At 29.7% G+C, this 23,978-nt stretch overlaps 2 protein-coding genes across 4 annotated transcripts; both read right to left on the minus strand.

The window, feature by feature from the left end:
- Positions 1–978: 978 nt before the first annotated feature.
- LOC124495692 (uncharacterized) lies at positions 979–13,973 on the minus strand. Of its 3 annotated transcripts, XR_012832381.1 has the most exons (6): positions 11,697–13,973; positions 10,360–11,529; positions 5,730–7,091; positions 2,523–2,769; positions 1,354–2,448; positions 979–1,251 (listed from the first exon to the last, which is right to left on the minus strand). XR_012832381.1 is itself a non-coding variant. In XM_075733422.1 (4 exons), the coding sequence occupies exons 1-4, from the start codon at positions 13,561–13,563 to the stop codon at positions 6,973–6,975; spliced, it is 3,090 nt and encodes a 1,029-aa protein (XP_075589537.1). In that variant the 5' UTR covers positions 13,564–13,973; the 3' UTR covers positions 6,562–6,972. The 3 variants fall into 3 exon arrangements, 1 of the variants encoding a protein (XP_075589537.1); XR_012832380.1 differs by having other exon boundaries at positions 979–2,448; XM_075733422.1 differs by lacking the exons at positions 979–1,251; positions 1,354–2,448; positions 2,523–2,769 and having other exon boundaries at positions 6,562–7,091; positions 10,360–10,995; positions 11,062–11,529.
- LOC142597751 (uncharacterized) lies at positions 13,640–23,809 on the minus strand. Its single transcript, XM_075733423.1, has 4 exons — positions 23,433–23,809; positions 22,286–22,550; positions 18,502–19,944; positions 13,640–14,081 (listed from the first exon to the last, which is right to left on the minus strand). Exons 1-4 carry the CDS (start codon positions 23,704–23,706, stop codon positions 13,640–13,642), a joined length of 2,424 nt encoding a protein of 807 aa, XP_075589538.1. The 5' UTR covers positions 23,707–23,809.
- Positions 23,810–23,978: the final 169 nt, after the last annotated feature.

Genomic DNA, 23,978 nt, shown 5'->3' on the forward strand with positions numbered 1-23,978 from the left:
GAAATAAACATACATTAACAACTTTGTTGTTGTTGTTGTTTTTTGTTACTAAATATGTTCGCCCGTTATAATTGTTGATTTCGTCATCATTTTCAGTGTGTTTGTTCATAGATGTTTTACGGAATCTGATATAGAATAATGTAATGATTATGATGATGTCATTCGGGTGAAATATGAATTTCATCCAAAAATAGTAATTTTGAAATTGAATTCCATTAACTACTTAGACTGTTGTTGTTTTGATTTTGTTTTTTTCTTCTTCTGGTGACAGTTACCAAGAAAAAGAAACGAAAACATTGAAATTGAAATTCTTCGACAGTTTTCCACACAATAATGTGTGTGTGTGTGTGTGTGTGTATGATGGAAAAATTTGAAAATTTTTTTTTTAGACCAAGACAATAGAAAATAAACATCAACAAAAGAAAAGAATGCCATCATTTAATCAGTGTACAATCATAATGATGTCAATGACGGAAGTTGCCAGAATTAATGTATCGGTGAAATTTTTTTTTATGGTTTTTTTCCGGAAAGACCTCGTATTTTTTTTTTTTTTTGTTCACCAGTGTATGACATTGAAAACACGAGAGAAATGAGAACAACAAAAAAAAACATGACCATAAATTATTCGAAATGAATTTAAAAAAAAAATTCGAATCTCTGATGATCAACAACTATAGAGACTTTTCATTCATTCGTTTCTTCATTTTGTTTTTTAAAATTTCAATTTTCATTTTTTTTCCTGTGGAATTTTAATGAAATTCTTCATCATCAACTTTATTTGATTTCTTCTTTATTTTTTTCTTTTCCAATTCCAATTCAGAATTCTGCGGTCTGTGTACAATAAATTTTTTGGGCGAAAAAGGGGCAGAAAATCTATGAATTCATTCAGACAAATAACCCTTTCTTTTTTTCTTGGTTGTCAAAACCTTTGAAAAGGTAAGAGTCAACTGTAACAAAGAAACAAAAAATGATGACTTTAGTATTATTATATATTTTAATTTGAAAATACAAAGAGAAAAAAAAACCTTGTGATTTTTCCTGTCAGATGTTAGATGACTGAACAATTTCTTTTCATCTATTCATATGTATACCCAGTGCATATAATAAATTGTTGTTGTTGTTGGTTGACATATATCGCAACATCAGCCAAAAAAAAAAATAATAATTCCAAATAATGATGCGTAAAACGAAATGAGAAGAAAAAAAAATTCCAACAATAACATTTATCGGACAAATTTTTTCTTTCTTTTCCTAATCATAAGGCAACGAAAACAAAAAGAGAATGGAAAAAAATAGAGAAAAATTCTTTTCATAATTTCCAACCGGATACATTTATGAACAAGAAATATTTACCGTATGTATAGAATTACAAAACAGAAAACAAAACAACTTTTTCAATGTTATTTGTTTGTTGTTTGTGTTGTTATTTGGTTTTTTTTTCTACATAATTTCCAATGTAAACATTATATATTATAGAATAGAAATTGTTTTCATGTTTGGTTGAACAACAACTTTTCAAGAATGAAAATATTATTACCATTATTATCCATATACACACCGACATGTGGATAATTAAAGTTCGTTACTGTTACATGACGACACATTTCGATAATATTGTTGTCGTTGTTGTTGTTGTTGTTGTTGTTGTTCATGATGTAGTTATATAAATGGCTATATTCGATATGTTGAAATTTATACATTTGGATTGACTTGTTGATACAGTTGTCTATGGAATATTCGATGATAATCTTGTCGGATTTTGTTTGTAAACATTTTCAATTTCAATTATCATTGTACACATCAGATGGATTGAAAATTCGAATCATTTTTGGCTATTTAACTACCTTACGCCATCTATTGTCATGGAATGTAAACATTTGAAAGTATTTCAAATATTTTGAAAGTTTTTTAATTTGAAAAAAAATTACAAAAAAAATGCATTGCATTGGATCCAATATGATACAAAATTTAATCGATTAATACACGATTGTATCAATAAAGAATTGGAATTTTAAATGACAAATAAAATTGCAATAAAAGCAAAAATGAAATGAAAAAAAACAATGATCAACAACAATAAATGTGGAATGGTTATATGGAAAGGCCTATTTTTTTCAGATTAAAAAAAAAATTACATCGAAATAAATAAAATCAATGAAATTGTTTTGTTTTGTTGATGTGTGTGGCTCTATTAAAACAGTAAATCAGAAGCGGTTGCTGATCTTGAAAATGGTACCGTATCTTCAATGCTTGCCGGTTTGATTGGTATTGGCCTTAAGCTATCAAAATCACTCATACTATCACAGTGATCATTATCATTATCATCAATATATTGTTGTTGTTGTTGGCTTTGATTGGAATGATTTTGGGCAGTTTTCGTTACACCCAATTCGAATGTAGATTCTCCGGACATTTTTGATGGTTTATATGATGCAAGATTACTGTTGCCTATTTTATAAAAAAAAATTGAGAAAAAAAAATTAACAATAAATCTGCGATACAACAACAAAAAAAAGAATTACCAGTTGGAAATGATTTTTTCAATACACCATTAACAGTGTTTGCACCATTGATCGATTGTGATGCTACTGAATCGGATTTAGTCAATGTATTGACCAAATTGGAAACTAAATTTGATTTTTTTATCGGTTCAACATTTGTTTTATCCAGTTCATCACCATCATCATCATCTGTATCATCATCATCATCATCATCGGCCATTGGATATTCGAATATGGGCGGTCGTGAATGATCAAAACGTACAGAAAGCTAAAATGAATAAAAAAAAATGGGAAAAAAATGATGAATAAAATTAAAGACTTATTGCATTACAGAGAAAAAAACATGTATAGAATAATAATACACTATCATCTTAACCTGAGAATTGACATTGTAATAATAATAATAATAATCATCATCACATTCATATTGTAAATGATAGTAATTATCAAAACAAAACGAACCATTAGACCATGACATGTGTAATGATTCAAAAAAAAACAAAAAAAAAATCTTGACCCAAACAATGTTGATGATAATTATCAATGAAAAATGATGATATCATCATTATCATTTATCGTTCCATGTTCAAACAAGTGAAAGTGTTGTTGAAATCAAACAAAACAAAACAAAAAAATTTTAATTAGTCCGGTATTTTCATCTTGATGATGAAGATGACCACGTATCAAAATATCATATTCATTCATCCATCCTTTTTCTGTGATTTTTATTTATTATTTCATTTGAAAAATCCACCATTGGTGTGAATGTGGATAATCAAATGGTTGCCATTATCATCAACAATCTTGGCAAGATGATCAGAAGAAGAAGAAGAAAAAAAAAATATCAAATCCAATGATGATGAATGAGAGTGAGGATAATCTAAAATTATAAACAAAAAAAAAAAAATCCAATCGCGAATCAAATCAACCACACTCACACACACACACACACACACAAACCAATCGGGCGTCGTCAACAACAACAACAACAATAAATATGTTTTTTTGGTGCTTGATTATGAAAATGATAATCAAAATGGATCAACACACAGCAACAACAACAACAGTATATATAAAGATGAGAGAGAGAGAAAAAAAAACATCAAATCAATCAGAAGCTTAAAATGGAATATATACTAGCGATCAATGAAAAAAAAACAAAACAAAAATCGGTTCACATTGACTACATGCACCACATCGATCTATCTATATTTGAAAATCATTTGTTCCAGTTCAATTTCTTTTTTTTTTTTTTTTGATCATCTCCTATTGTTTGATCGTTTTATTGATCACATGTCTTTTTTGGATTTTGAAAAAAAAAAATTTTTCATTTTTTTTTCTTGGAAGAAAAAAAAAATTGAATTGAAATTTTTTGCTCTCAATGATTGTGATGATAGAGATGAACAACAACAATCAACACCTAATACATCATTGAACATTGGTTGCAAAAAAAAAAACAACAAAGAAGCAGTACTTGGACATTAGCATAAAAAAAAAATTTACAACAGCAAAGTATTCACCATCACAATGATGATGATGATTGTCGACAACAATTTCAAATGACTTTCAAGATGATGATGATGATGATGGCTAAAAAAAAAATTTGACTTGTCTAGAAATTTAAGCCAAAAATGACTGAATAAGGAATCCAATTTTTTTTGTTGTTGTTGTTGTTGAAACAACGTTGTTTGTTCCAAATTTTGTTCTTTTTTAAACAACAATCATCATCATCATCATCATCAGTATTTCAACGTAGAAAATGAAATGAAACTAAATCAGGCCAAAGAGTTTTTTTTTTTGTTTTGAAATGGGAGGTCATATAATGACGATGATGATGGTGATCATCATCATCATTTCATTGGAATTATACATATATTTTGCAAAGTAAAACTGACCATTATATAAATGAAAATTATAAAGAAAAAAAAACAATTTTTTTCATTTTCCATATTTTGAACATATTTGGTATTCAATCATAGTCACTGTATTTCAATTTTTGAATTTATTCTCGGTAAGAAGAGAGAATATTATGGGTGAAGCAACATGTTTTTTTTACGTATGTAAAAAAAAAATTGTCAAGAACAATGACCAATATTGGTCATAAAATAAATATGTGAATGAAGCAAACATACAAATAAACAAATTATCCACAACACACACACACACAAAAGTATACACGTACAAGAACATGGTCAAATAAAAAATGATGGCAACGAATTTTTAATCCAGTCTCGCGCGTGTGTGTGTGTGTGTGTGTGTGGATTATCATAATTATTATTATGATATGGATCCCAAGCAAGCAAACAAAAACAAAAACAAAAAAAAAAACACGTGGGCTACCGTGAATGTAATGTGATGATACCAAAATGGCCCCTTTTAAAATATCTATTAAAACAAACATAAGAAGATTATTTTCATATTTTGTTTTCTTCATCATCATTTTGATCATGGTCAAACAAAAAAAGTGGCATGGAGAATGAGATAACGAAAAAAATTTTACCAATCCTATATGGTTGTGATGATAATTGATGATGAATCGAAATACAACTAGGTCATTACCGTCGTCGTCGTCGTCGTTGTTGTTGTTAGGCTTGTCAACCACATTGTGCTATTTGAATGATTGAAGAATCTATTCTTCCACTATCTTTTCTCATATAAATCTAAAAAAAAACAAAAACAAAATTGTTCATGAGAAAATCTTTTTCCTATTTGACAATGATTGATTTTGGGAATTGTATTTGTAAATTTGAATAGTCGGATGGATGGAAGAGTGAAAAAAAAATTGAAATCAAATTTTTTTTTTCATCTTTACCATCTTCAAATTTCGGATTTAGGTCAACCAATATATATTATATCAATCACAAAGAGATGTTTTTTTTTGTTATATCTTTTTTTTCAATTTGTAAACTTTGAACACATTTAAATTCAATTATTCATACACAACAATCAACAACAACATGAAAATCAATTTGGTGCTCGTGTCTGTGTGCGTGTGCTTGAGGTCAACAAATCTATCGAAAAATCGATTCACCGACTTTTTGATCCATGACTAATGTCATCATCATCATCATCATCATCTCTTGATGATCCATGATGCAAATGGATGTTGACCGTTAAAATTGAATTTTCAATTCAGTTTCTTTGATCTTGAATGTCTTTGCTGAAGTGATTACAAACAAAACAAAACAAAAAATCTGAAAATCATTTGAAAACATTTGAATCACTTACATTTTTATTACGTTTCATCATCAATGATCCATTACTGATGATTATATTTTCACCAATAAAATTAATACCACATGGTGGTGGAATTTCAGTCATTCCTGAATAATTACTATCATCTTCATCATCCGTATCATCATCATCATCATTGTTGATTGAAGTGGACAAATGATTATGATTTCGATTACCATTACCATTTACCAATTCTTTTATAATACGTTTCGGTATCGGTTTAGCACCGAATGGTGTTGGCTGTATGGCAATATTTGGCTTTACATTTTTTGTTGTACGAAAATCAAATACCATCGATGAACAACCATTCTGTATGGTTGATGATTTAATTGTAGAATTTGTAGCAATCGTTGATGATGAGGATTTTAGATTTGTTGTTGACCACAGTGTACTTTTTGTTGTTAATGGTGATGATGATGATAAACTTACAATATCATTATGGCCATTTGTCAATGAATTTCTATGTTGTTGTAACAAGCTCGGTTTCAATGTTTTTATCGGTTCATCAACCAATGATGGTGGTTCATGACTATTGATTTTATTATTTGATGAGATCGATGATAATTCTTTTCGGTCATCATCACTATTACTAGCTTCCGATTCTTTTGATTGTACATTTTTCACAATTGTTGTAGAATTAAACGGGCGAATATTGGCCACAGGTTTTTTTGAATTTGTCTGTATTTTTGGATTCATTGAGGAATCGTTTTTTGTAACCAATGAATCAACAACATTATTATTGTCAATTTTTTCATTATTATTTTCAACTGAATCATTTTCATCATAATGTTGACCATTTACAGGAAATGATTTGTCGTTATTTTCTTGTTGTTGTTGTTGTTCGTCATATTTTTGATTATAATCATTTTGAATGGCCATGACGACATTATCATTAATGTTGTCAATCTTTTTGTTTTCATCATCATCATCATTATTATTATTATTGTTGTTATTGTCGTCATTGTCTTCAAGACCGGATATATCAATGACCACACTATTGTTGTTGTCTTTTTTCGTTTGGCTATCATTATTATACAATAAATCACTTGTTGCTGTTGAATTGTTTAAATCACATAATAACGTTTTTGTCTCTGTTGTTGGAGTTGTAGATACAAGTTTCGGTGTATTGGATTTTTTTCCATTTGATTTTTGTAGATCATTTGTTACTGATGATGGTGGTCTAGGTGCTTGATAATTTTTACTACTACTAGTACTACTAGTAGTAGTAGTCAAACTTTTATTTGTCGATACACGATTCGATCCAACAACATTGTTGTTGGTACCAACAACCACCACCACCACCACCATTCGATCGATTGATTATCGTTCCATTTACATTTCGATTCAATGTTAATTCTATGATTATGGATGAGAAAAAAAAATGGAAAAAAATTAAAATAGATTCGATTTTCAATGTTAACAACAACAGCAGCAACAAAAGAGAACAAAAACCAGATCAAAATACCGGGTCAACAGAAAAAAATGGGACAATTTTTTTTTTTTTTCATCACTCGATGAGAAAATTAACAAACATCATGTCTATTTTTATATGCCATATGCTAATTCATTTCCTATTCGTTACTCTTTTTTGCTCCATTGTCATTTATCAAGCAAAAAAAAAAAAAAAATAGAATAACCCACCTGTGTGCCCACCATACACAAACATTACTTAAAACAATTTCCTTTTCAACATACAACTGTTGCAGAATTTTCTTTTAACTTTTGAAAATGGCTTTGTGAAATGAAATGTCCGAAAAAGAAAAATATCTCACGAATTATGTGTATGTGATTAATTTTTGGTTTTTATTTGAATTTTTTTTTCGTTTGTTTGTTTGTTTGTTCGTTCGTTGAATCGAATTGTTGTCTGAGCAATTTATTTTTCGCCTACTTTTTTTTGGAATTTATATATAAAAAAAAAAAAATTCATCGTTACCACGATGCCATCACATTTGGTCACACATACACACAGATACGATGGACTATACACACACACACTAAATGACAGGTTGCGTGAGGAAATTCAATTTTCAATATAGAAAAAAAAATAAATCATGAAAAATAAACAAAAGAATCGAATGAAATGGATGCAAACACATAGTGTGTGTATATATATTTGTGAGTTGAAAAAAGTGGAAAAAACCATCACCAAAAACTCCCATCATAAGAAAAAACTTCCATCTCATCATCATCATCATCATCATTGTCCATCGGTCTTATTGAATGACCAAATAAGAAATTGGGCTACTTATCCAGCCATGCATGTATATGTGTGTGTGTGATTCTAAATCAGTAATTTTCCTTTCTTCAATTTCATTTCATCAATTTTTTTTCTAATTCAAAAAACATTTTCAGATCGTGATCCACGGTGGAGAAAATTGTTTCAAATTTTTTTTTTACTGGCTCTTTTTTCTTCATTCTTTAATTAGTTGTTTGTGTATGTGTGTGTGTGTGATTATTAGTTATTACAAACAAAAAAAAATACCATCATGACCAAATGATGATGATGATGATATCATCGATTGATCTCTCTCTCTTGGAAATAAATTTAAAATTAATTTCATTCATTTTCTCACCTCTGTCTCCCCCTTACCCCAACCCCCAAAAAAAATGATTGCTACCATACATTATTTTCAAACTGGTCATTTTCTTAAGATTATCATCAACAAGAAAAAAAAATAAAACTTAACGTTGCAATTATTACATTTTATTTTATGATTTTGTTTGTTTGCTTCCGATACGCATCTTTATCACAGACAGATCGATCATCACTATTGATCGAAACTAGTGAACAGGAGAGAAAGATGGTAAGAAAGCAGAGTTGAAAACAACACACACAAAGACTTCCTGAATGAAAAATTTTTTTTGAAATCAAAAAAAAAAAGATGAAAAACCCATAAAATTTTGTGAAATCCTGGGGAAAAAAAAAGATTTCATTCAAAAAAAAAAAAAAAAAAAATAATCCACAAGGACGTTATCGTCTCTGATCGATATAATTATTATCTTTCCATCATTGTCAAAATTGTAAACAAAATCATGTTTTTTTTTTGTTTGAAATTTTAAATTTTAAAACTTTTTTTTTCAATTAAAAAAAAATAATTTGATGAAAACAAACAAACAAACGATTAGAAATCAGTACATATTTTTTCTTCTTCTGCTTGTTTTTTCTTGGCCATGGATGAGTCTTGGCCAGAATGAAAATTGGAATTAACGAATTTTAATGTTTTTAATGCACATGGAAAATGTTCATTATTATTACTTGTTTGGCCTTGTAAACGAATATCCATTACAATTCCGTTTCATTGTGTTCATTAATTCAATTTTGGATTTTTATGTTGTTGTTTCGAATCGGATTTTGACTTTGAATTGGTATTTTCGTATGTTGTTTTTTTTTATTTTGTTCATAATTTCAAAACATTCAGTAAAATCATTAAAAGTGAATGAATGAATGATGAATGCTTCTGTTTGTCATTTCAACAATTGATTATTATGAAGATGATGATGATGACAAAATATCCTTGAATAATTCAATTCATTTCTGAAGAAATGAAATAAGAGAAAACATTGGAAAAATTTTCATTAGACTACTACCTGGAAACAACAACAACAATCTCTGTTTCATTTGTTTCATCAACACATGTATTATGAATCGCCCACACACACACACACACACACACACGCAGCCAACAAGCTATTATGTAAAATTTTGTTATTTCAAATACGATGATGGCACCCCAATCTATCTTTTACATCGATTCGAATGAATATACCAATCATCATCATCATCATCATCATCATCATCATTCAATTATTTTGCCTGCCATCATTGACATCAATGTCATCGGTAAGAAAAATCTAACGGGAAAAAAATGATCAATGATGATCCAATAATAGCCAGAAACAAAAAAAAAACAAAAAAAAATCCTTTTTTTCTCTTTTCATCATTTTTAATCATCTAAATAATGAATAAGGAGAAAACGACGATGGTGATGATGATGATGACGATAATAATCGACCGATAAACCGAAACAAAACACACACACACACACACACACTAAACAAAATGAACAAAATAGATCGTGAATAAAATTCGTATAATTGAAATCTTCTTATTACCTGCTTATTATTATCATTGATCGAAAGATCAATCAATCAAATCAATGGATAAAATGAGTGAGAGAGAGAGAGAGAAAAAAAATTGATCGTTTTGCAATGAAAACAACAATTGCAACTCAAAAAAAAATCTCATCAATTAACCGGATGGATTTTTTCACATCATCATCATCATCATCATCAAAATAATAATCATCTGTCTAGATGTAACAGTAACAGAATGAGTTCAGGCCAAAATGGAATCCTATTCATATGACAACTATTTTCAACGAACAAACAAACTAATTAAAACACACACACACACATATTGCAAACTACCAATAAATAAAAAAAAATCGATTATAATCGAACAGAACGGAAAACAAAACAAGTCAAATTAGATATAATGTAACAAAAAGGTGGCCGAATTTTTCTTTTTCTATTTCATTTTATCAAACTTTTGATGATAATTCGAACGATTCTAACTGTAATATAAATGTATTATATGTAAATTTCATGAATTTGAATAAATTACCTGTTGATTCACGTTGTTGTTGTTGTTGTTGTTGTTGCTGCTGTAAACGTTGTTTAGCAATAATATTCGATGTTTGTGAAAGATTTTGTCTAGTTGCTATTGCTGGTTTGGTCACGGCATTCGTTTTGGTCACTGTTTTTGCAATTGATCGTGATGATGTTGTTGTTGTTGTGGCTACACTATTAGATGATGATTTATTCAAAATAATTGGCTTTCGTACATTCATCAATGATGACGATGATGATGATGATGATAATGATTTTGATGGATTTATAATTCGTTGATTAGAATCACTAATTGTTTCGGATGTTGTTGAAAGACTAGATGTTGACTTATGATGATGATTAGCATTATTATTATTATTATTATGATGTTCAAATATACGTTTAACTGTTTTTACTGTATCCGGTTTCGGTAATTCATTTGATGATGATGATGATGATGATCGTGTTGTCATTGTCTTTGTTTTTGCTGAAATCATTGTTGCCATTTTCGATTGTTCTGGTGATCTGATACGTATGTTTTGTTTTTCAAGAATATCACTATTTTCTTGTTCACTATTGTTGATTATCGTTGATGTTATCAGACATTTATCCAATAAATCAGAATGATTTTCAACAATTGGATTTGTAACATGTTGTTTTTGTTGAATGTTGTGTAAACAATCATCATCATTGTTATTATCGACAATATTTGATATATTTGATTGTTTTTGTTGTTGTTGTTGTTGTCGCTGTTCAAGTTGTCGAGTTTGAGTTTCTTCAAGAACTAGTTTGTTAACATCATCATCATCATCATCATCATCATCATCATGATCAGCGCTACAATTTGTTGTTGTTTGTAAAGCAGTAGTATTATGATCAACAACTGGATTCAAATTTAAAGTCGAACTAGTTGTTGACGCTAAAACAGAACAAGTATTATTATTGTATATGGCTGCTGTTAATGATGTCGATGAAATCATTGCCAAATCTTTTACTACATTCGTTGTAATTTGTTTTTCATCATGATCATCAATGAATATTTGCCGTTGCTGAATATTATCGTTGTCGAAGTCGTCGTCGTCATCATCGTCATCGTCATCGACATCAGCTTTTTTATTTTGTTGTTTTACTAGTTGATTATCATTATCATCATTGTCGCTTTTTGCCCGATTCAGATTAAAATTATCTATGTGTTGTGATTTCAGTGAAAAGATAAAAAAAAATTTACAAAGATTCGGGAATTTAGATTTGTATATATATGAAATATAAATTGATAATTTTAATCATCGATTTGATTTGAATGGAAGAATAATCAATGCCCATCAATCGATCAAATCAATTTATTAAACCAACCTTGTTGTTCATGATGTTGTGGATGATCAATGATTGTCAGTGATGATGATGATGATGATATCGACGTATCCTCTTTCAATGTTAATGATGGCAATGTTGAAGATTTAGAATAATCACTTTCATTCAATAATTCTTGATCATCATCATCAACATCATCGTCATCATCATTTTTGGTTGATTTATTCAATGTTGTTGATGATAATGTTTCAGCACTTTTTGCTCGTTTAATATATGGCTGTGGTGTACTTAATAATAAAATATTTGAAGTCGCTGTCGTTGTTGATGATGTTGACGATGATAATGTGGTGCTATTTGTCGATGTTTGTAATGATTTAATATTATTGCTCGCCAATGAAGTGGTCGTCGTCGTCGTTGTTGTTGGTGTTGGTGTTGGTGTTGTTCCATTCATGTATCCATTGCCTGAATATGATGATGATATTGTAGTAACAGAAGTAGCACTATTATTATCATTATTCACACTAACACCATTTGGAATTTCATTTTTTCCTATAAAATGATGCTGTTTCATTGTTGTTGTATGAAGGTAATGTTGAGGGTGTTGTCGGCTACCTGTTTCATTCTGCTGTTGTTGTTGCTGTTGCTGACAATTCATTGATGATGAAATGGCCGCAGGTGATATTATTGTTGTCGTTGTTGCAATATTTGATGATAAAGTAGTTGCATTATTGGACATTAATGACGATGATGATGATTGACAATGATTCGTATTGCTAGAATTGCTATTATTATTATTATTGCACAATCGTCCACTATTCATCATTGTTTTTGTCGTCGTTACCGTTGATAATGATGAATTGATTCGTTGTGGTGGTGGCGGTGGTGGTGGTTTTTTCAACTGTTTTTGTTGAACATTTTCAACAAATTTCTGTACAATATTTTTCGGATATAATGATTTTGTTGTTGTTGTTGTTGTTCGATGATTTAAATTTGTTGTTGAATACGATTTATTCACTATCGGTGCTGGCAGTAGTGGAGGTTGTGTATCATTCTTTTTATAATTATTTGATTGTTGTGGTTTCTGATGATAATGTCCATTGGTCGTCGACACCTGTTGTTGTTGTTGCTGCTGCTGTTGTTGTTGAATAAATAATAGCTTTTTCTTCGTACCATTCACCATTTGATGATGATTATTATTATTATTATTAATTAAACGTTTATTCACGGCGGTTATTGACTCTAGTTGTTTTTGTGGTTGTTGTTTATTGTCCGTTGTTTTAATCATTGATTGTTGTTGTTGTTGTATTTGTATTTGTTGTTTAAATTGTTCAAATGTTAACTCTTCTAAACTTGAACAACGTTTTATTAATGTCGATACATTAATACTTGAAAGACATTTTTTCTGCAATCGATTCGGTTTTTGTTGCTGTTGTTTTTGATTTGATAATGTCATAAATTTATGACGTAAACGATGTACAATTCCTGGTCCATATTCATAATCACCACTACTACTATTACTACTATCACCATCTGTATCTAATGACCAATCGATACTTTGTCCACTACTACTACTACTGCTATTTGTATTCGAATCATTTGAAGAATAATAATATGATGATGATGATAATGAATCAGAATTTGATAATAATGATGATACTGAAGATGGACGTTGTTTATTTGTTGACAATTTTGTTGTTGTCGTCGTAGCTGATGAATTATTATGGAATCCATTTGTTGTTGATGTTTTACTATTTATGGCCATACCACCATTTGTATAATGTGATCGTTGAAAGGTAATTTTACCATTACTATTTATATTGGTTCCATTACGATGATAATGTCCACCACCACCACCATTGGTAATATTATTACCATTCAATACACGTGTAACGGATTTTTCATCTACCATTTTTTCCAGATAGTTATCGTTTTCAATAGTTGTCGTTAATATACAAGGAATGGTTATAAAATGTTTACTATATTTATCACACAAAATAATCTTTGTTGAATGTAAAACGGTGGGCAATCGTATTGATTGATAGCGAATCAAATGTTTGTTGACAACTATTACAACCTTTATCGTTTATGATTTTTAAAATTGAATATTTCTTATCATCATCATCATCAGCATCATTATTATACGACAAGAATGTTTGAAAAAGTTCATCCAACTGCAACCGATGTTGCTGTTGTTGTTGTTGTTGTTGTCGTTTCTGATGTGTTGCTATTTCGACAAACACATCATCACCATCATGACCATATGTTTGTTCATTATTTGTTTGATGAATAGCCGATGATGATGATGATGATGGCAAATGAATTTTTTGATTTGTATCAATAGTAGTAGTAGTAGATTTTAAATATGATAAACGTAACCGTATTACCAGAACGATTCCGTTACTGTTGTCCTCTTTGTCGTCGAGGAATCTGGTTCAAATTGAAAGAAAAAAAAACAAATTCAACATGTGAGACATTTAAAAATTAAAATACGCATGTGCGTGGATGTTTGTTTGATTATTATCATTCTTTGTTGTTGAATGGATTCGCTTGGTTGATTAAGAAAAGTGGTAATATTTTTTTTTCTTTTTATCTCTATCTATTTAGTCTTAATGGATTAATGGGTTTTAAATGATAAAAATTTGATATTTATAAAAGTAATAACCCAAACAGCAACCTAAACAAACAAAAAACGGCCAAAATGACAACCACACATACTTGTTGAATGCAAAACAATGGAAAACAATATATATATATAAATGGTCAACCTGTTGATATCAACGTATGTCGTGTAGAAAAGGCCGGATAATCTGGATCAAATGTGGTATAAATGATATAAGAAGATAAATTGCTGCTAGTGAAGAAAATTTTTTTTTTTTGCTGTTGCTTTCACTACAATTTTTTACTTTATAAAAAAAAATTTGTCCATATTTTCAAATGGTCGATAATCATTTCGATGATGAACAAACAAAACAAAAAACAAAACAAAAAAAAAAAAAAGATTTTAATGAAAATTGAATGTTTTTGTTTTCCTGTAACCAAAAAACATTCCTATATATAAAATAAAATTAAAACTGAAAATAGCATCAACAATTGATCTTTGATCGGCCAATCAACCGAATATATAGTAGTAATGATAACAATGGATGAAATGAATGAATGAATGAAAATCGTCTTAACATTCATTATTATCGGATGATTGTCGAATATAAAGATTGTCGTCCATTAGTGTTTGTTGCTAGTTAAAACGATTATTTTTTTTTTGTCCTAATCAATTGAGGAAACTGAAATCAATAAATGATTGACTATCCTTAATGATTGTAAAATGATCAATACAATTCATCATCATCATCATCCTAATCATGATCAGTAGAGACAATAATCATCATTTTTTTTTTAATCACATTAATTTGGATTCATGAGTTAAATACAATATAAAACAAAACGGGAAAAACAAAAACACTGAAAATAAATGATTATTCATTGAAACAATTCATTTTGGGCCAGCCAAAAACACATTGTTTGATTTTTTTCTTTAATTCAAATGATGAATATTTTTTTATTTATATATATTGATCCTTGAATCTGATTGAATGAAGGATTGCCGATACAAATGTAACAATCATTTATCTCGTTGTTTTTTTTAAAATGGATTCAGATTGTCAAATCTGATTTTTATTATTATACCGTTGTCATATTCAATGTTTTTTTTTTTGCATAAAGAATGATTTGACAATTTAACCATGGAGCACCAAATATACACAAAAATAAATACAGCACACACACAACACAACACACACACACACATAGAGACCAATGATTCTGGATGATGAAAAAACCAATATTTGGTAAAATCACTGATGTGACTGGACATGTTATTATTATCATCATCATCATCATCAACAACAACAACATCGACCGACGAACTCGATATATCTGCAAACAAATTATCTTTCGATATAAATATTGTATGCATGTATAATACAACAATTGAATTGAATAGTGGAATTTTTTACAGTATAGTTCTCTATGACAAATCATCATCATCATCATCATCAAAATGGAGGGAGGATCTCACCTGGATTGCACACATTGAAAACATTTGAATTATTATTATCATGAAAAAGGAAAAAAAAATTGTCGAATAGATCATCATTATCATCATCATCATCATCGTCATGAAGATGAGAATGGTGATGATAGTCATTTGGTTTTTTTTTATCATATACAAAAAAATGAACATACAAACACACATCACATCATCAACTATCATCACGATGGTTACCTTTCCATTATTATTATGATGATGATTCATATTTTTGTGTGTGTGTGTGTATATGTTCCAACAGTAAAAGTCTAAAACAGACACACACACACACATAAACACGAATACAAAGATATGAGAAGGAATCGAATGCATCATTCATTCATTTCATCCACCTTTCTTTCTATCATTGTATATATTACGATGATGATGATGATGGTTATGAGCTTCGTTTGTTTTTGTTCTGTTGTAGATTGACAAAAAAAAAAAAACAAAAAATATAATGCCATGCCATGACAATAATAATACAGAAGATGAACAAAAAAAAAAAAAAAACAGAACGTTTAAACCGGATAATCCATTTGAAATGAACAAATGATCCAAACATTTAACAATTGTTTGTGTGTGTGCAATCTGAAATTGTAACAACAACAACAACAACAACAACAACAGGATTCAAAATAATAAATTGTTGTCGTTGTCGTTTTTTTATCAATGATAATGATCACAAACTGGTTGAAATGTCGAAATTTTTTTTTTTTGATATTTTTCCCGCATAATCATGATTTTTTTTTTTGATCGATCAACCAAAATAGTCATGTTTGTGCCTATTTTCAAAACGGTTAATTTCATAGGAAAAATATTCATGACCATCATTTATTGAATGATTATTATTCAAACAAGTGATTCAAAGATTGATTTATCAATATTAAAATAACGATATTATGATAATTGAATATGCGTGAAATGGTTATCATCATGTTCAATTTTTTTTTCTTCTCATTTTCATTTATTTCAGTCTCCTATCCAATATATAATCTGATCGATCATTATTGATTTATCTATATTGATCCTTTTTTTTTCTTCGGCTCATTCATTCATCATTCTAATTTGATTGTAAATCTAAAAATATACAATGATAGATTATCCCCACATTCAAATATCAATATGGCTAATGCAACAGGTTGTTGGTCTGGTTTTTCTCCTAAATCCATTGCCTAAATCGATGAATATTGGCTATATTCAGATGAACAACAACAACAACAACAACAATTACAATAGACTATGGAAATTGTATTAAAATAAAAAATAAATTAATCAGAGGAAAAAAAATGACATCCAACCATCATTCTGGTGATCAATTGATTTTTTGCAGATCAAAAATCGATATACGATCAAAATAACTTATAGTTTATGGGGTTTAACAAATAATAAATCATTCGAATCATGTATCATCATCATCATCATCATGGTTTGTTTATTTCATTTGTTTGAAATAATAGTAAAACAAAAAATTGGGTCGCCAAATGACCAAACAACAACAACAACTGCAACAAGAACCACATCAGCAGTAGATTTTGATGGTTTTTTTTTTAAATTTCGATGATGGATGCGGTCAAGGATGAAACAAAAACCAAAACAGAAAACCAACCGTTCGTGACGTGACCATTGTCGTGATAGGTTGAAGACAAAAAAAAATAAAATAAAATAACAAACAAACAAACAAGCCCAATACATCATCATCATCATCAGATGTATGAAAATTCAAAATCAAGATCATAAATTGTTAAGATCATCATACACAATTCTTGAATGCTATGTTTTACCTTTTATTTTGGCTAATTTGTTTAAGAAAGAATTTTTTTTATACACCTATGTATTTGATCAAAAGTAAAATAAAATATAATCTGGTACCAGTCTGCTACCAGTTTTTTTTTTCGTTTAATACCATCATCACATAAAACGGATTGATTCAATCAATCATTTTATGGTACACATTGTTTGTTAAATATCTGGACAAATGAAAACTGAAAAATTTTTTTTTTCTTCAAAAGTTCATTCATTTATTTCATGGTAATAATTGGATTTAGGTTTTGCAACCAGCGAAAACAAACAACAACAACGTGTATCAATGTTTGTTTGTTTTTTTTCTTACTGGTTTGATTTGTGAGAACTTTTTTTTTTTTTTTTGGTTAAACTAATAAAATTGTGTACCTAAGCATACAAGTATGGTATGTGTTCATTTGTAAATTATAGCAAATATATTTCTTTTAACCCAAACTTGACTTTACGTTATAATAATGATATTATTATTATTATCATGATGATGAAAAAGAAATGAGGACATTTTCAATGGTGGTTGTTTTAGAAACAACAACCAACCAAAAAAAAAAACTTTGTCACTCTGTGTCTGAGTGGATTAAGAGAAAAAAAGAAAAAAAAGAAAGAGAAACAAGAGCTAAAGTCATTTGGTGGCTGATGGATCGTTATCTGGATAATAATAATAATGAAACAAAATGAAATTAACAAACACACACACACATGCACATGTACATTGTACAATGATAAAACGAAACAAAACAAAAAAAAACACCAAATAAAATTGGTGCCATTTTCATGGTGGTTAGTGATTCGTTAATTTCCTTTTTCAATCATTTCACAATTTAAAAAAAAATGAATACAGAATAATAATCCCGGTGTTTAATTCAAAATCATACAAACAATCGTACAAATGGTGATGATAGCACCATGTATCAGAATGTTTCAGAAAATTATTTTTCTCATTACCATTATATTGAAACTTACATTTCTTTGGATTTGTTTTCCGGTTCTATTTGATAATAATGATTTGCAGCTAAACATTCATTACATTCATATGAATCAAATTCAATGATGTAATCATCGATTTGATTATCAATTATCGAAATTTGATTATTATCATTATTATTTTGACATTGATTATGTTTATGTTTGGTATTTGTTGCAGCTATTTCATGATGACCGAGGTTATCGTCGATATTGATGGCAGAATTTGATGAGATTTTTTTCGATTTCGTTGATTGATGATAATGTTGATGATAATTAAATTTATTTCCACATAAACTATTGTCGTTATCGTTGTTGTTGTTGTTGTTGTTGTGGTGATGTTTATAATTATCGTTTGGCTGTTTATGATAATCAAATTTATTTATATCATCATCACCATTATTATTATTGGCACTGATTGAATTTTCAATCATAACATTATCACCACCATAATCATCACAATTATAAGGACAACATGAATGGCGATGATCTATTCGTATTAGATTAGCCAATTGTTTTATCGTTGGTGTCGTCGTTGTTGTTGTTGTTGTTGCTGGAACAGTTTTGGTAAAATTTTGTAAAATCAACGACAAAGATGACGATGACGATGAATGCAGTTGCTGTTGTTGTTGTTCATTCGGCCGTTCGTACCAATCTCGGTGGCAGCTGCGGCTGTTGACTTTTAATGGCAACGATTTTGATGTCGATGGTAACCATCGTTGTGATTGTTGTTGTCGTAGTAGTGGTGATGATGATGATGATGATGATGAAACATCCACCGTTTCAATGAATTTTTCTATGTCATCAATGTCTGTCTTATTTTTCCGTATGAAATCAACAACAACAGGTTGTCGCCATTGTTGTTTTGCTTTGGTTATTGCCTCTACTTCGGGCCATAACTCCACCTCAATGTTCTCTACATTTTCATTTTGTTTCTGTTGGTTATATTTCCGTAATAATAATGGTGTTTCGTCGTCGTCGTCGTCGTTGTCGTCGTTGACGAAGACGACTTGGAAATTTTTGCTTTTGTTATCATTATTATTGCCATTTTCTTTGGGATGGCCAGATTCATTGTGTTGTTGATCAATGTTGTTATCGTTGTCTTTATTGTAATGGTCCAATGCATTTGATAACTTTGAATTATTATTTTGAACAAAAAAATTTTGATGATGGCCACTACTACCATTTTGTGGCTTCTTTTGTTGTTCATATAATAGATCCTGAATAAATGTCCGTCGATTTTCATTCAACAATGATGATGATGATGATAGTGGTAGTGGCTTCACAGGTTGATATTGTTTATTCTTAATTTCAACTGACCATGGTAGTGGACAATCATGTTTTGTTGAAATTTTGATCATTGTTTCTGGTGGTGTTTTAATTTCCATTTCATTACATTCATTTGAATATTCAGATTCTTCTGGCATTTTTTCTGTTTGATTACTATAAATAGCCAAAAGAAAAAAAAAAGAAGAATTGAGATTAGATTCTTTCTCTCATCTATCATAAGTGTCAACCAAGTTCATTCATCCACATATTCAAACAGAATCTGGTTCATAATTTTAATAGCAACAACAACAACAACAACAACAACAAAATTGAAAATCATCCATCCGTTAATCATCAAATGGCTATAGTTTAGAATTTATTCACATTCACATTCACATTATTCTGCAAAATGGTCAAATTCACATTGAAATGGCATAATATCCTGTAAAATAGAAACCAATGTCTATGAAAATTCTAATTAACCTTTTACTGCATCAATGATTCTTTATCATTTCATATTTTTGATTCATTTTTTTTTCTATTATTCTCATTGAGATTATAATAACTTTTTGTCTATTCATTGATCCATGGATTGTTTTTTATTTTGCACATTTATGGAGATCAAAAACAAAAAAAAATCTGTCCATTCAACATGATATATATATATATGTCATGTACTAGATCCTTTCTAGATTTCACTGTATTTGTGAATGTCACTCAATACAGGATTCTAGGGTGCAGCTGATGGGGATTTTCATGACACTGGAAATGAATATTAAGTCGCCAACCTCACTAATAACAAGGAAATTTATTTAACGATTAAGGATGAATGTTCGATAAATTATTTTATTTATTTGTGGATATAAATCATTCGATTGAAAATACAATAGATTAAATAGAATTTATATGATGAAAGTGTCGATTAGTTTTGTGAAAAGAAAAGGGATTGTTGAGTCGAATGTTGAAGATGAAATGAGATGGTCAATAAATTCTATAGAGATAGAATTTATCGAAATGCGTCAACCATGGAGGTCGAAGAAAGTGATTAGTCGAATATTGAAGATGAAGTGAGATGGTCAATAAATTCTATAGAGATAGAATTCATCGAAATGCGTCAACCATGGAGGTCGAAGAATAATTAGTCGAAAATTGAAGATGAAGTGAGATGGTCAATAAATTCTATAGAGATAGAATTCATCGAAATGCGTCAACCATGGAGGTCGAAGAATAATTAGTCGAAAATTGAAGATGAAGTGAGATGGTCAATAAATTCTATAGAGATAGAATTCATCGAAATGCGTCAACCATGGAGGTCGAAGAATAATTAGTCGAAAATTGAAGATGAAGTGAGATGGTCAATAAATTCTATAGAGATAGAATTCATCGAAATGCGTCAACCATGGAGGTCGAAGAATAATTAGTCGAAAATTGAAGATGAAATGATGAGACGATCTAGCCGATGGCGATCTTGGTATTTAGTCGCTCGACTTCAGCTAGACGGGCACTCGAGTTGGATTTTAATAGTGATCTTGATGCAACAAGCACTAAATTCCAAATGAGATTCGAAGGCCTCGATTGGCGATTTGCCAATCGTTTTTATACTTTCGGTCGTTTCAAATGACATTTCGGGACAGATGGTTGGCAGACCAGGTGCGGACGCTGTCAGTTTTGACAGGAAACCCATTGTTCCATTGTAACCAAGAAATCATAATGGGCTTTTGTTCCATGTTGTCCAGGTGTGTCCAATTCCATTGTTGTTCGGGCAACAGTTTGATTCATTGCCCGTCAGTCCTTTGTTCTCGATGCCAAATGTCGTTGGTCAAGCGGATGACCATTTGTTGTTTAAGGATGACTCTCTTTTGTTCTCACTGATTTATGGCTAGGACTCTAGGTCCCGGTATCAACAGATGTCGATAATCCTGGCAGATATGTTGGATGGAAATATCTCACGGTCTCATTAACAATAGACTTCATGGCATTTCCATGCGTTTTGATTGATTATCGTTATAGCCAGGTGTTGGTCGGTTGGTACGTATCGACTCGTGAACAATGAACAGATTAAACTGCTCCGTCCGAATGATAGCCAACCATTCCATTGTTTACGATCCATCTGTTGCTTAAAGAAAATTGACGGTTCCACGGTTGGGATCCGTTCATAAATCAAGTGATAGAGGCCAAAGACATGACATATATATAAAGACAAGGACAAACCATTTTACATTAGAGAATAAATGAGAATGAATGTCCGACTTGTCAATTTATCAAATATAGGGTATAATAATAATGCATGCACTAATAGGAATGTGATATGTAAAGTAGTATGAAAAAAAGGCCGGAAAATATCTATTTACAACAACAACAACAACAACAACAAAAAAAAAAAGAGAAAAAAAAATATTGTCGGTGACAGGTGAGTAATTGATGTGTGTGTGTGTGTGTAAAATGTGTATATATGTAAGAAATATAAATGGAAACATTGTTGTTGTTGTTGTTGTTGTTTTTTCATTTTGATTACCATAAATTTGAATGTTGTTGAAATGTTGTTGTCATTGATGAAATTTTCTTTTTTTCACCATTATCAGGATTATCATCATCATCATCAACATCAACATGGATCGATGACTTTTTATTTGTTACATTGTGATCCGTTGAAATAATCGTTGATGTTGTTGTTGTTGTTTGATCTTGATCTTGATCAATATTGGCATTGATCATCATCATTGATTTTGATTGTCGATGTTCATGATGGCCAGAATGATAAACAGGTTTTATATCAGGTTCTATATTGATAGGTGTGGGGGGTGGTGGTGGTGGTTAGAAAGACAAAAAATTTGAGAAATTCTAAATCATTTATTCATTGTTTATCATTTTGATTGATCGATAATCGATCCATATCTAAAATATTGGCAGCAACATAATTTTGTTTTGTTTCAACGAGAGAGAGAAAGGGAGGGAGAGAGAAAAAGAATAAAAGGCTACAGGCTTTAGGCCAAATAAACACATTTATTCTATTGTTTTATTCCAAAAAATCAATTGTTCAAATCTTTACAATCAATATGAATGAATCATAAGATTTTTAATGTCCTGAAAATGATGATGATGATGTTTTTTTTCAACCAAACGATGAATCGATGACCTTTTTACGCTCAATTGAACATATGTCGATGATTGGTGGTTGCCAATCGACCAATTCTGAATTTTTTTTTTTATTTTATTTCTATTCATGATTCCTGCATTTAGCCCGTCCAATCATCTATACAATATGATTTTATTTTATTGTGATAAAATTGGAATTGATTTATGGTATTCACCACCACCAACACGAATGATGAATATAATCACTGTGTGGTGACCAAATAATCAATCAATACATGTATTGAGATCGATAAAATCAATAACAATCAATATATTATCAATTAATTTGAAAAGAGGCGAAAAAAAGATCATTTGGTAATAAGTAGAGAAAAAAAATGCTGAAAAATGAACAAACAAACAACAAAAAAAAACAGCGAAAAGAAAAAAGAACTAAATAAACTAGAACAAAATGGTTAGTGTCAACATTAAAATAGAATGAATGGAACAAAAAAAAAGCGGTAAAAAAAATTTTTTGTTCCAATTTGCATCAATTTTTTTTTCTTCAATTGTTTTTCTCCATTACTGACCGTTTAATGTTGGTGAATAACCAAGTGGATGATGATGATGATGGACCTTTATATTGTTATCATCACTATCATTATTTGAATTGTTACGAATAATTGACAATAATTTTGTCAAAGATTGTTGTCGTCGTCGTTGTTGTTGTTGTTGTTGTTGATGATGATTGTTTTTGTCTTTGTCTTGTTGTAATTCATGAAACCATGGTGGTAATGATGATGATGATGATGATGATGGTGATGATGGGACACCATTCTCATCGTTGATTGTATTTTCATTCATTTTGAGAATGGAAAAAAAAATTTGTCCAAAAAATTCTATTCAATTTTGATTGGAATGAACAACAACAACAAAAACAAAATCAGACCATACTAACACTAAAATGTCCTCCTTATTGATATTGGTAACAAAATCTTTACCATTATGAGCTACGGCACTTTTTTTTCTTTTTTAATTGAAAAAAAACTCTAATCAAATCTCAAATAAAAGTGTTATGAAAATGTTTTTTTATGTTATCATTTCTCAATCCAGTATCACAAAAAAAAGTCAGGTAT

This window comes from Dermatophagoides farinae, chromosome 8 (assembly GCF_024713945.1).
Source record: "Dermatophagoides farinae isolate YC_2012a chromosome 8, ASM2471394v1, whole genome shotgun sequence".
Classification (NCBI taxonomy): domain Eukaryota; kingdom Metazoa; phylum Arthropoda; class Arachnida; order Sarcoptiformes; family Pyroglyphidae; genus Dermatophagoides; species Dermatophagoides farinae.

Bases quoted from the DNA above. Each gene is read 5' to 3' on its own strand.
- LOC124495692 (XM_075733422.1), bottom strand. From the start codon at position 13,563: ATGGTAGATGAAAAATCCGTTACACGTGTATTGAATGGTAATAATATT. The intron at 11,530-11,696 runs GTTGGTTTAATA...CACAACACATAG, and splicing joins ACAACATCATGAACAACAAG to ATAATTTTAATCTGAATCGG. The intron at 10,996-11,061 runs ATATATCAAATA...AACAAAAACAAC, and splicing joins ACAACAACAAAAACAATCAA to ATGTTACAAATCCAATTGTT.
- LOC142597751 (XM_075733423.1), bottom strand. From the start codon at position 23,706: ATGAATGAAAATACAATCAACGATGAGAATGGTGTCCCATCATCACCA. The intron at 19,945-22,285 runs GTAATCAAAATG...GGCTATTTATAG, and splicing joins CAACAACATTCAAATTTATG to TAATCAAACAGAAAAAATGC. The intron at 14,082-18,501 runs GTAAGTTTCAAT...AATTTGAACCAG, and splicing joins GAAAACAAATCCAAAGAAAT to ATTCCTCGACGACAAAGAGG.